Raw genomic sequence first — 13,984 nt, 5'->3', positions numbered from 1 at the left:
CAACAGTTTCAACAGCTGCAGTATTTATTTTTCACATCGTGAGGAATCTTCATACTATAAAAGTAGATTTTAGTTCAATTAGACAGATCAACAACTTTCCAATCAATAAAAAAAAGCCCTTCTGGTTGTTTTCCAGTCGAACCTTTGAAGGGATTTTGAAGCAAGTGACGAATATCATCAAGGATAAATTCTTCCAGAATGCAGGCTGACTGGTTTAGTCTCGGACGTGTTGGTGCCTGCTTCAGGGAAATCTGTTCATCTGTGATCTTTCACATTTAGGTGTTGGTGCAACCTGTTTATTGAACACCCAGTAGCAACGCAGAGATAGATTTCTCCGCGTGCGACTGTAAAGATGCCCCTTCTGTGAGGATACTGACACGAAACCAGGAGCAACCTTATCTCGGGGACATCGTGGGCGGCCATGACAAGTTATACACCATTAAAAATGTTGCATTATCTCAATGCGTTTTGTGCCGGTCTGAGGCAAATCATCAAAGACACGAGATCAGCGGTTGGCTGTGACATGGTACCTTGTTTATGCAAAAACTCGGAGTAGCAGGCATGGCGTTAAACTCTCATGACATCCTTACATAAACAAATGCTAAACGGACGGGGTGTATTTGAAGTGGAGGGGGTGATTTCGTACGACAGAAAAACGGAGAGGGAAGCGCTTCCTTTTGGTGGGTCTGTGGCGTTAAACAGCGGAGGGCAGGTGAGCTCTGCTGTGGGGTGATAAGAGCCGCGGGATATGCTGACAACAGGTCTGTAAACATATTGTTCAGGGAGGATAAAGGAGCGAGAGACAACAGTCCTCATCAGCGGTTTGTCATGTGCCTTGTGTTTTCTGCCCCTTTGTTCCCACCCTGCCCTCAAAAGTGTGAGATCGCTCTCACTTCGTCACTCCAGACCCTCGGTCCCGTTTCCCCCCTGCGCTCGGTCGGGTCTCAACACTCTCGCCTCCGTCTCCTGCGGACCTCCATCGGGCGCGTCACGTCACTTCTCGGTGCCAAGTGAAGGTGTTGCTGAGGATAAACAGAATTCACACTATAATGAGCAGTGACAGGATGTCACCCACTCTGTCACAGATCAACCCCCAGCCCGCCGCTGCCACCCTCCTGCACCCACCTGCACCCATCCAGCTGAGACCGCCTGCTTGTGTGATGTCAGCCCCCCCCACCCCCCCCCACCCCTCCACCCCTCTACCACCACCTCCCTGTGGTTCCTGCACAGCACGTCGGCAACGCTCTCCTTCGAAGCCGGGGCCAAAGACGACTCAGGCCTCGTTCACACGGCAGGAAATGAGACCCGATTCTGATTCTTTACTCGGTGACTCGCATCAGACCCGTTTGGTTTCCGTGTTTAAACGCCAATTCCGATGTTTTTCCACCCGACCCAGAACTCGTTCATATGTGGTAACAATTCTGATATTTTTCTAAATCGACTGACGTCGCGGTTCAGCGCTGGAGGAAGCGGCTCCGCCAGAATCTTAGAAGCTCTGCTCTCTTTTTCCTGATTCTTCTTCTTTCCTCCTCATCTTGTCTCGATTCTGTCGCTCGTAGTTAAACAAACACGTCTTTAATTGGGAAGCCAAACTCTCTTATCTTTTAACTTTGTTTATTTGGTGCATTTGTGTGTTTATGTTGTGTTCTTTATCACACATATAATAGTTTTAACATGATTCCTACACAGGCTGAGATCTTGGCTGGTTTTTATTGAGGTGTTTGGGTTTTACCTTGTTTGTGCTGGAAACAGTGAGTCACATCTGGCAACCCCTGGTGCTGACCGGCGTGTCATGTGTAAATAGCGTTCTGCTCGTCGTGACTTCACGTCGTCTTCTGACCTCTGAGGCCCGAAAAAACATCCGATCCGGTCCCATCACGTTCACACTGCAGGTCACGTTTGAAATGATCACGTAAAAAAAAAAATCTGAATCGAGCATCATGACCTGTGGTGTGGGCGGAGCCTCAGTGGTCTTTCTTCTCTTTTCGTTTCCCACGTGTCCTCGTCCAGGCCTCTGATCGGCCGGGACGTCCGGGGAGAGCTGCCCTCTCTAAGTGGCCCTTCGCTGTCTTTGATCACCACTTGAGTTATAGATTTCTCCATGACTCGTAACTCAGACGGCGGACTCGGATGTCGACATAACACATGTTGTTTTCTTCACCTGCTCCGCCGCCACACATCGTGCGGTGAGCGGCACACGTCACATCGAGAAACTTCGAAGTTGAAGGATTGGCGATTCAAATCCAGTTCCATCCAGAGTTTAACTCCAATAATTCTTCTCATTTAAAACGTTAAAAAGATTCACAAGATTATCTGAAAAAGAGTCAACAGCTCTGAAATATTCCTGCTCGATATATAATTTATCACCTTTTCCGAGGCAGCTGCCCTTTCCCGTCTTTTTTTTTTAAACTTTCTAACGGTGTTTGGAAAACTGGCGAGGTGGAGCCCACGCGGTGAGATTTCAGGCGAGGTTCACGTGCCGGCTAACTTGTTCCAAATGAGGAGATTCCTGCCTCCCCGGCTCTCCTTATTACCCACAGATCACCTTGTCAGACCCTGCATGCCTGTTCCGGGCTCCGCCCAGCGCCACGCATAATGAGATGAATATCTCAACTCGGCTTTCTTTAATTACACTTACAACACATAGTAAGCTTCTCACCAGTCTCCTCCTAAGAGCACATTTTATACGCTCGCTCTCTATCGCGATCAAATAATTCCCATAAGGAAGTGATTACACATTCGGATAATTCCGAGCAGATGTGAAAATGTCTCAACAACTGATGGAGGCAGCGGTGGAGGTGCGGAGCGTGTGTCACTATTCAAACAGCAGACCGCGGCATCGGGGAACATCCTGCGGAGGGGAAGCCATGAATGGACACATGGTTCCGTCTTGTGCCGAACAACTTCCTACTCCAGACTCCAGGTTGCGGTTTATCACGGTGACAAATGTTTTATACGCGGGAAGATTCTGTTCAGCGGCGGTGAAGCACAGATTAGGGTTCGTGTAGTGAGGACTTTCACAGATGTAAGATTTATTTTTAGCCACATCTGCTCAATTGTCAGTGGAGAGGAGGCCCGATCTCCCTCAGCATTAACATACAGATGCTTTGGAAAAATGCTTCAGGAAATAATGAAATCAGATTTATACGTTTCTTTTTGCTTTTTTACAGTTTAGGCCAGCAGGGTTCAGAAAAAGGGGGGGGAGGGGGGGATTTGTCTGTGTGCTGGACGATGTTCTGGGTTTGTTTAGGATCTAAGCTCTACTTTCTTCACCGTTTCCCAACAGGCCCCAAACCTGGAATCAGAAAAAGTTACTTCTTGTTTCTATTATTGTATTTAATGTAGAGCAGGTGTCTTAACGGTCTCTTTAAGAGAGTGGATGGGATGTTTGGAGAGGTAGAATTTTAATATAAACTATATTTCACAGTTTTTTTGTCAAGAAAATGTATTAAGTTAAAACACCAAACCTTCCCTTCTTGCCATTGTTCACCTCCGAAAATCATAAAACTTCAACAGGCGATGTCTCTCATCAGAGGTGCTCTCTCTCTCTCTCTCTCTCTCTCTCTCTCTCTCTCTCTCTCTCTCTCTCTCTCCTCTCTCCTTTGTGCTCCTCAGTGTGAAAAGCTAAACACTGTGCAGAGAAAATAGATAGAAGAGGGCGGAGGGGGAGGAGGAAAGTGTTCACCTACAAGCAAAAAAGAAACTTTGGTAATTGCCATAACGCAAATAATGAGAGGCTATGTAGGAAAGTGTTTGAAGCGCGGCCCTGATCAAGATAAGATTGGAGACAGTATCACGAGAGAGAGGAAGTGTTTTTCTGTCTGCTGCAGCTGAGAGGAAACTTAAGTGACAGAGTTGCTTATATGAGCCAGACGCCGAGCTGAAGCCTGCAGAAACAAGCAGGCGAAGTGGAGTTCAGGGTGTGACGAGGACACATGCAAACACACATTAAGACAAGAGTTTAAATCTCACAGGAAAGCCACTTTTGTCCTTTTTTTAAAAAAAAAAAAAGACATACATCAACTAGCATGATACAATCGTCTTCCACCAGAGGACAAAATCAACCTTCAAACGTTTTGCGGCCATAACGGGGGAACTTCTGCTTTTCTTTTCCTGGTTTCTCTCAAACTAATACTCCTACGTTCTGTATTTAAATGTTCACATTGTTCTGCTGGATTTGCTGCTGCTGGTGTTGTTTTGTCTCTTCCAGTCCACCTGATTGATGCGTTTAACTTAAAAACATAATCTAATCCAAAAATATATCTGAGCGAAGCATTGTACACATAAAACGTATGCAAATGTTGAATTATATGGCCAATGCTGTTATAAAGTCGTATTCAAGGTGCAATAGATAGTCAGACAGTTTTTTTCATGACCAAGTAACAAATCTTTTACCAAAATCTTGTGAGAAATCGATCCAATTTGATCTTGAAACGATGAAACGTGTGAGTTTCCTCAGCACAGTGCTTTCCTACATTTTATGTTGACTTTATAGTTGAAATATCCTTGAATAACTTTCTGTGGCGTGTTTCTGTTTCCTAACGAAGCCTCGGAAATGTGCATGAATGTTTTGTAAAAGTTTTGAGTGTGATAAGATCAGTGCAGTTGGTTTCATCTCCGAAAGCTGGAATTAAACTGGTGAAAAGCTAAAGTCCACCGCTGGACGAGTGGCTGCAGACTTGGTGTGTTGTGTTGGTGTTTATTGTTCACGGAGCCCACACTGGATTGTCCTTGGTTATGTTGTATTTTGAAAAACGGCACTAATTATGATCACGGTTTTGCTTCGAGATGTCGGACTGGAGATAATAGGAAACTGTCGTGATAAAGAAATAAAAAGATTAAAAATAGTTGGACATTCCTCTTATTGTTGGATTGTCTTTATGAGAAACTTTAGTTTGTAATGTTGTGAAAATTGCAAAGTGATGATAGAAAATGTTATTACATCAATAGAAAAGTGTAACAAATAAAACAAAAACGGTATATAAGCTTTATGAATTAGTTTTGTGGCTTCACGGTTGTTTTTTCATGCGGCTGCAGTTGTTTTATATCTCCTTTTAAGTCTTCAAAAAAAAGAGAAAAGACTAAAGAACTGAAAAAACAAGGTAAGTTTCAGCCATCTTCAGTTATGCAAACCAAAATGTTGTGATTTAAAGACTCACTGTGTGCAGCTGAATGTGTATGTTGAGGATTCCTCTGCGTGCTGCTTTGTTTTTGGCTTCCATAGCAATTTAATCTGAGGCTGGTACTGATCAGGACAACAGAGGATCTGATGCTGCTGGAGCACTGATATCTGGAGGAAGATGTGGATTATTCCCGTGTCTCTGTGATCCACAGAGGTGCTCCATTACTGGGAGGAAGAAAAAAAAAATAATGTTTTCCAATGGAGAAATGTGCTGCTGTTTGGATTTCACATGATTGATGCTTGACTTAATCCAGTGCTCTTTGCGCCTTCCCAGGAGGGAGAGCCGGTCTCTTTGTGCCTCTCTGTCCCATGTGAAGCAAACCAAAGCGGGAGAGTGAGGGTCAGAGCTATTCGGCAGGGTACCAGATCCTTCCCACCGGCACATCTGCATGTGAAATCGCCATTTCACCCCTCCACACTCCCTAATTGTTGCTAAAATTATTTGTGAAATTGCCTTCCACCAGGAGTGTTTTCCACGGCAATTGTCACACAATTTTATATGCACGGTGGGCCCACAGAGTTGACACATGCACCTCTTCTTTTCCTGCCATATGTGCGCTTTCTATTGGACTTTAATGGCAGCGCTTTATTTATTTTTTCCTTTTCTTCCCTTCTTCTGAACAATTACCTTTATGCAATTACTCCTGCGCGTCCGGGGCGAGCCAACCTGTTGTCATCAATAGTGGGTCGATCCAAATATGTTGTAATTACCACAAAAGCTATAGGAGCGATTTAGATGTTCACGCTGCGCACATTTACGTAATTGAAAGGTTAACAAGCCAAACGCAACTTGTGGTCAAACCTTCGCCACGCAGGCGCGGCTGCTTGACGCACTTTATCCAGTCACAAAACACGCAGTCAGGTTTTATCTTATTTATTTATCTGATCCTAACGAAACGCAGCGTGTGGTTCATCTGCAGAGGAGCAACTTTGGGTCGATTTTAGCTTCATCAAACAAAGGGAAATTAATTGATCATTTAATAAATGTGCTTTTGTATAGAAAATCGTAAATATTCCCATTTATAATTTACCAAATCTTTGTTGTCACCTACGCTTATTATTTTAATTCCACATACATTTTATTTCTTCAGTTTCCCTCAAAATAGAAAAAGAAAAAACCTTTTTAAAATATTAATATTCCACAGGTTTTAGCAGATGAATGTCATGGGTGCGGGCCTGATTTTTTTTGCAAAGATGGGATTTGAAATAACATTTAGATATATTAACATTTTGAACTGCTTTTTTTTTTTTTTTTTTTTTGAAGGGAGTATTAGCTCTTATGAGAGAGACAGCAGTGTATTAAAAGTGGAATGTGTGGCTGTGATTGGTCGGCCGGCTCCTGGCTAAACCCACTCTTTTTCATCCATAAAAGAAGGGGCAGGGAGCCTATGGGAGCGCTCGGCTGTCTCCTCCTACGACGCGCACGAAAGTTGGCCACTTAAACTACTTCCAAGCAGCCAGCAGACATTCTACTGAACCCAAACTACACCAATGGAAAAAGAATAACACCGCCAGCGCAGATACTTTAAGTGCAACTTCTTCATTCTGCAAACTTATAAAGGTTGTTGTTGTTTTTTTTTTTTTTATTCTTGTTTGTGTCGCTGCATTAATTTTTCATTTTGGCACGTCAGGAGGAAAGCATCACTTTTATTTCTCCCCCGGTGGAAGAAGGGCTCGTCCAGTTTCTCCGCTTGGGATTGGGATTTGACAACAAGCTCGGCATCTTTTTCCTTTTTTTATTTTTCTATTTCTTTTTTTTTATTATTTTTTGTGCGTTTTGTGGCCTTTTTTGGGGGGTTGGGATCGGACTTTCTGAGAGGTTTGAACACAACCCCGGTGTTGTGTTCTAACTACGGTAGCTCGATGATGGCTACTTTACCCGGAACGGTCCCTCGGATGGTGCGCCCTGCACCGGGCCAGAACTACCCCCGGACCGGCTTTCCCCTGGAAGGTAAGAAAACAACAACAACAACAACAACAACATGAGCCGTTTTGATGTTTGAACTTGAGCTGAGAAAACTCTGTCACACTGCACAGTTTGTTACCGGCTCCATGCTGGGCGGTATAAAAAGGTGGGTGAACCAATAACGACCTCCAGTCAGGCATGATTAAGCTTATCCTCAAGTGGAGGTTAAAAAAAGTGAATTATGGTCGCAGTTTTTTGTTTGAAAAGTCAGTCCACAGTCCTGAAATTATCCTACACACGTGTGACTGTGTGGAGATTTTACCTTTAGAATTTTTTCAACCTGGATTTTATTTATCAAGAAGAAATTATCCATCTTTAATTTTCGTGCAGTTAATGAGGTTTTTCTAATTTTTGGTTTTGATTTAGAAAAAATGTTTTTTAAAGCCATTAACAACTTTAAATTACATTTTACAAAACATTTAGATATAACCCAAAAAAAAAATCGTATGTTGTTGTTGGTGAATTTTAGTTCGCATTTTTATTTGAAAATAAAAATATATAGAAATTTATATATAGGCTATACATCCGAAAAAAGCAATCTAATTGTTAATTTGTCTTAACTTTGATTGCCCACCACACTCGAGTCGCCTGAACATATGGGCGGAAAAAAGATCATTTTGTATTTGCATGCATTTATGGGAACGGTTTTCCCATTACGCCCGGCGCGTGCTCAAGTGTCCTGGACTGAAACACACGAAAACCACGTAGCTCGCAAGTTACTCGAGCTGCGGGATTTGTTCGAGTGTCCTGCTGCTGGAAATGGCAATAATACACACAGCAAAGAGATGGCTCAAAGGATCACATCAATATTTGTACAGCATGACTAGGAATAATCAAGGTGGGACGTGTCAGCCTCTTTAGTGTCTCTTGAATGTGAAATTGGATCCTGAAGTGGCCTCGGATCCATCCTGTCAGCCCGACTCGGGCTGCGGGAATTAGGCGCGACGCTCACTTGAAAATGTATAATATGATAATGTGCGTAAACTGCCTCCCATTAAAAGTCAGTAACATAGCAAACATGCCGCTATTCCATAAAGTGATGAGGGCGAATTGTAACTTTATTTCTCCCTGGAGGGAATAAAATCCGCGGACGTGGCGTGTGGTTGTTATTTTGTTGTTGTTGTTGTTGTTGTTGGTGTGTTGAGCCTGTTGTTGTTTATTGTGGCGCAGTGTCCACCCCTCTGGGCCAGGGTAGGGTGAACCAGCTTGGCGGAGTCTTCATCAACGGGAGGCCGCTGCCAAATCACATCCGACACAAGATCGTGGAGATGGCGCACCACGGCATCCGGCCCTGCGTAATCTCGCGACAACTGCGGGTCTCTCACGGCTGCGTCTCCAAGATCCTGTGCCGGTACCAGGAGACCGGCTCCATCCGTCCGGGGGCCATCGGAGGCAGCAAGCCCAGGGTGAGTGGAGCGGGGGTCCGCGGGAGTGGGTCACAGCAGCAGCACGAGGCCGTGGGCTGGATAGGGTGGGGGGGGGGGCGTGGCACGAGGCGCGTGACACCTGCGTGAACTCAATTGTCACGTTTGGGTTATTGTTTACTACCGAAATAATGTCTAATATTCAAAATGCAATGATAATCATCGTTTACCTGCTGTTCATGTCTCCTAGGTTGTAAATGACACGCGCAGCTCAGTAATATTGTTTTATGAAATTATCAAGAAAGATTAGAAAGAAAATATATTGTAATTTTCGATGCTAAAAATAAAAGAATCTAGATTCATTACCTTTCTGATTTCTATATATTATGCTATTTATTTAAAAAAAAAAATTTATATTTATTTTATTCAGTTGCATTTAAATTGGACCAATTACAACACATATAATCTCAATCCCACAGTACATTTTCAGAATTATTTATTCTTATATGTTTTGATTTTATTTGTTTTGCACGTCCAGCTGAACTCCCAACATATTTTTCTTTGTTTGAAACGGTGTCAATACGCTGTAACTCTTACGTTAATAATCATTTTATCGGTTTTATCTTATTTTGGTGTGAATATTTCGATAGTCATTTTAATAGTTCTTATTATTTATATTTCATAATATCCTTTAATATTCCTGCAAACTAATTTTAAGTTGTTTTTTCTCCGCCACTTATTTCTCATATTAGCCTTTGATGTCTATATTTCTGTCATTGAGAAATTAATCCCAGTCCAAACTGACATTCCTTATTTTTGCCCCTCTTGTCTTTTGCCCTCCTTTTTTTTACACCATTTCAAACTTAAAGCAGGTGGCAACTCCTGACGTGGAAAAGCGGATCGAGGAGTACAAGAGAGAGAACCCGGGTATGTTCAGCTGGGAGATCCGGGATAAGCTGCTGAAGGACGGGGTGTGCGACAGAAGCACGGTTCCTTCAGGTGAGGCTTCATCTGGTAAGCTGCACTTCTTTTTTTTTTCTTACTACGAGCCGAACACTGCAGCATCACTTCTGAATGAGCGCCACTTTGAATCCAACATGTTTTAAGCCGCAGTTACTGATAATAAATTTGCTGCTGTGAAGCACATGCACATATAGCTGTTTGACCCAGAAAATTAAAAAAAATAAAAAACACACACACATTCCTGTAGAAATGTGGCTTTTGTGCTCAGTGGTTTATTTGTATTTGTAAATTTTTTTTTATTATCTATTATTTATTTTTTGCTCCTTTATAATGTCTTGTCAAACTTTTTTCTGTGCTATTTTGTTTTTCTAAAAAAAAAAAAATAAAGAATGTATGATAGGATTATTATGGTTCTTTTATGGGTTTTAGGGCTAATCACCCATTTACCTTTTTGTTGCCATTAGTGAGCTCCATCAGCCGCGTTTTGAGGGCCCGATTTGGCAAAAAAGATGACGAGGATGACTGTGATAAGAAGGATGAAGATGGAGAAAAGAAAACAAAGCATAGCATCGATGGCATCCTCGGTGATAAATGTAAGTTAACTGCAGAAAGTATATATCCATTTATATATGGCCCTTTTGTATATGTCTGAAACTTTAAATTATTGTTATTATTATTATTATTATTATTATTATTATTATTACTATTATGAGTAAATTGCAGCCTTGCGAGCAGGAAACCAATGTTGTAAACTCTGCGTCCTCCTGGGAAATTGTCCCACTTCCGAGCTGCAGCAGGAACGCAGAGCGTTTATTTCCCTGCTTTTAACTCCGAGCCAGCAGTTGTTCATTCACTCAATTATTTATGAGAGCCTTGGCAGAAGGTATTTAACTGCAGAAAATTAATTTGTGTAGCGAATTCCTCCTCATTCATTCACTCCTCTAACGACCCCTAAACGACAGCTGACAGTTGACCCATTTCACAATCGATGTCAGTTCACTGACATTTCACCACTTGTCAGTTAAAGTGGAAATCAATGTTCATATTATTATTTGCTTTATTAGCAATGCTGCTCGGGGTGGGGGGGGGGGGGGGAGAGATAAAGTGATGCAGGTAGTCACTGTCACTGTTTCTCAATCAAGCTTTAAGAAAGCCTTAAATGGGTTTTGGTGTCTCCTGTCATGGAGCCTTTATAATGTTTTTGCAGCAATGTTTTATGATTTTAGATTTCAAGACGATGACAAAAATGACACATGTAAATTAACCCATTTTGAAATGTGAGCATTTTTATATGGTGGTAATTTGAAATGAAAGCTGGCTTTTTATGAGAACCTTTGATTTCATTGTTCGATTTACTTGCATTTGGTGCTGCTGTTTTTCTGATCAAATGTTTTAATATGAGGGGTTTTAAAAGTTGTTATTTTTTTTCCTCTAAATTTTCAAACTTGAAGATGAACTTCAGGAGCTCAAACCTCCCCCTCCATTGATGCGTTTCTAAAGTGAAGAGTCCGAGGTACAAAAGCAAATCCTGGAAAGCAGGGCGGCGTTCTAGCGGAGGGTAAAGGGCCCCGTCCATTCTCATTCAAAAATCTGGTAAAAGAGAGAGAAAACTTTGGACAAAGGGCACGACGAGACATAAAAGGAGATGAATTATTCAGTACGCCCCGCTGGTAGATAGTTTTGTAATTTTATATAATGGCCCGTTGGAGAAGAATCAGTTGATAGCGTGAAAACGGTCTCTTTTCTCTGTCACACCACGAATTAATGTTACCAGAAAAATGTCACCATTTGCTTGCAAATATCCCCAGTGCTCATATAGGTGGGTTGTAAACCCTGCTGGCTGCAAATGACCAACGTTTTTCGGGTATATTGTGCTTTTTACGCACGGCCGAGGCGCATGTTTGCTGGGCAATGTGATGTTTCTGTCTTGTAAAGTGTAAACTACATTATCTCGCGCTGACTTTCTCCTGTTGGTGCAAAATATCCATATAGTGGTTTTTGTTGTTGTTGTCGGGTTTTTTTTTTCCCATTCGCTGCTTGTGTTTTTAAATTGGGATTGAATTACGGTGCTATAAAAAGAGACGCGCCGTGTGCGTAATGCAGTTTCGACTACCAGCATCCGGATGGCATTTAATAATGTTAATACTTATTAGAGTAAGCACTGGAAACGATGGTTGCTGAATAGGTGGCTGTGTTCGTGCCGGGTGTAATAGCTCGCAGGCATGGTAAGAAATGTATTTATCCCCAATCAGCCCCTCACTCTCCGAGTTTGAAGCACAGCCCTTATGTGGAGAAGGGTTTTAAAGCAGATTAAATGGAGCCTTTTATTTCTTTTCACTTTCATCTCAGAGCGGAGCTCACAGTGGCTCGCCCTGGGCACAAAATTCATGAGATTTTTTTTTTTCGTTTACTTATCCAGATTTTAAGACTTTATTTATTTATCTATTTGTTTATTAGGTCTGCGTATTTGATTTTCTCAGAGGTTACATCACGGATTTATCCCAGCTTTAATCTATCTTTATTGAACGTGCGTTTAAACTCCTTACCGTATTACATTAATGTACATTTTATTTTTGATGGTGTAGGAGTCAAGTGTTATTTCAGAGAAAGGATGCAGCGGAAAGTAATCCAAATACAACTCTTGAGAAAATTGCCCCACTTTTTTCACGCTGCTGTATTGGGTCCTTCTTTTTTTTTAAGAATTTTAATTCTAATAATTGTTTGCCGTGCGCGTACAGCCGAGCGGAGATCCGGGTTTTACACACAGTGTGCAGAAACCAGTTGTGCGCAGTAACGTCCGATGCTCATGTTTCATTGCGCACAGGAGAAGCTGCGTAAAAGCTGCGCCACCTCTGCTCAAATGTTGGTGCCTTATTTTTAGATTTTGCGCCAGAGGGTGAATGCGCTGTCCGGCGTCCGTCTGCCACGCTGGCGCATCCAAAGTGACCGTCAGACGCGCTGCAGACAGGCGATGGACACTTCAGCAAATCGCAGGATTACCTGCAGGTCCTCAGTCTAATTAAACAGATGCCAGGTGGGATTATTCCCGAGCATCTGGGAGGGAAAGTGGCAGAGCAGCGGGGCGGCGTGAAGAAGTCAGACAGCCCAATCCAGGTCAGGAGTGTGGCGGGAGAAAGCCTTGCGCAAACTGTGGTTTCGCACTTTAAACTATTTTCAGTTCCTCTTCTGTTACTCAACGAGATTTCTCATTTAAACGCAAGCCAGATGCGCCTTTTCCTTTCACTCCTGGCGCTGTAGCCTTTAACTGTTTACCTACAGACACAAACCAGCCCCCCCCCCCCCCCCCCCCCCAAAAATTAAAAAAAAGAAGTAGTTTCTGTCCATAGTGGAGCACATTGTGAATAGCTGCCATCTCCATGCTTTTTTTTTTTTTTTCCTCCACAAATTGCGCGCACACAGACGCACACACCCAGTCTCTAAGTGTATGGTAATATAATGTAGCTATATTTCGGGTCTAAAGCCGTGCTGAATGAGAAGGACAGGGGAATGAAGCGAGAGACCACTTCAAACAAATCCATCTGGAACAGTGTGTGAGAGAGATTCAGTGAAAGTATGGGGAAGTTATTTAGCTATTAATAACGTTTTTTCCTCAGGCATTGAGAGTGACTCCATCTGCACTTTCTCGCAGCTATTTGGCTGGGTGGAAATTGAGGGAGACCCAAATGTTGGGCAGAGATAACATACCCATCATAGCCCAGACCCTGCGCTGTGCTTCACTGCATTAAACTCGGATTAACCTCCCCTGTCCCCGCAGCCACTCAAGCCACATTTCACTGGAATTTACATCGGTAGGCCTACATTTCATATAAAGGGGGCAGAAGCTGAAAGACGCCATCCATATTATTATTATTGTCATTATTATCAATATTATTTTTACTATTATTATTATTATTATTATTAAAGCAAAACATTCTTGTAATAGTGATTGAATTTAAAATTCAAAAGCCATATGAAATATTACATTTGTTTTAATATTTCTGTTTTTTTTTACCGTGCTGCATTTAGAATTAAAATTATTTTAATAAAAGGCCTTTGCCAGTTAATTGGTAATTGTAATTTAAAGTGGCACAGTAGCAGGTCTAAGGAACAATTTGCTTTATTTGGAGCTCAAAACCTGTTAAAATATAGAATTAATACTTATGGAGCATAATTAGCTGGTTTAGCTAGCTCTAACGGCGATGGGCTTGGTTGTTAGGTAACCGTTGCTTAGTAACGACTGGGTTGCTTAGTAACGGTTTCCCAGTCTAAAATAAAATGTGGATTTAAATAAATAAATATATTTAATTTTAGCTAACGCGATCTGCTAAATGTAGATTCAGAAATATATGGGGTAACTATTTAAAAAAAAAATTAAACCCTTTGTAATTCCGACATTATGGCGTAATTTGTTATTTAATGACTTATCGCGAGACTTGATGAAGTCGCGCTGCTTCAACCATCGGAACTAATGAGCCCGTTGGTTCCGGCAGGTAACGTGAGTTAAAAAAA

General features: G+C 42.1%; 1 protein-coding gene across 4 annotated transcripts in view; it reads left to right on the top strand.

Moving 5' to 3' along the window:
- Positions 1–6,576: 6,576 nt before the first annotated feature.
- The window catches only part of pax7a (paired box 7a), a 45,495-nt gene continuing 38,087 nt past the window's right edge, over positions 6,577–13,984 (top strand). For 2 of the 4 annotated variants that reach the window (XM_080460917.1, XM_080460919.1), the window contains exons 1-4: positions 6,577–7,133; positions 8,319–8,554; positions 9,382–9,511; positions 9,940–10,068. In XM_080460917.1, the coding sequence (XP_080317043.1) occupies positions 7,046–7,133; positions 8,319–8,554; positions 9,382–9,511; positions 9,940–10,068 (583 nt within the window). In that variant the 5' untranslated portion in view covers positions 6,577–7,045. Of the gene's footprint in view, positions 7,134–8,318; positions 8,555–9,381; positions 9,527–9,939; positions 10,069–13,984 lie in introns of all 4 variants that reach the window. The other 2 variants (XM_080460918.1, XM_080460916.1) reach the window with 2 other exon arrangements.

Source organism: Lipophrys pholis (genome assembly GCF_963383615.2).
Source record: "Lipophrys pholis genome assembly, chromosome: 4".
NCBI classification, from domain to species: Eukaryota; Metazoa; Chordata; class Actinopteri; order Blenniiformes; family Blenniidae; genus Lipophrys; species Lipophrys pholis.
Note: the sequence above shows the minus strand (reverse complement) of the source record. Positions and strands in the feature narration are given on the sequence as shown.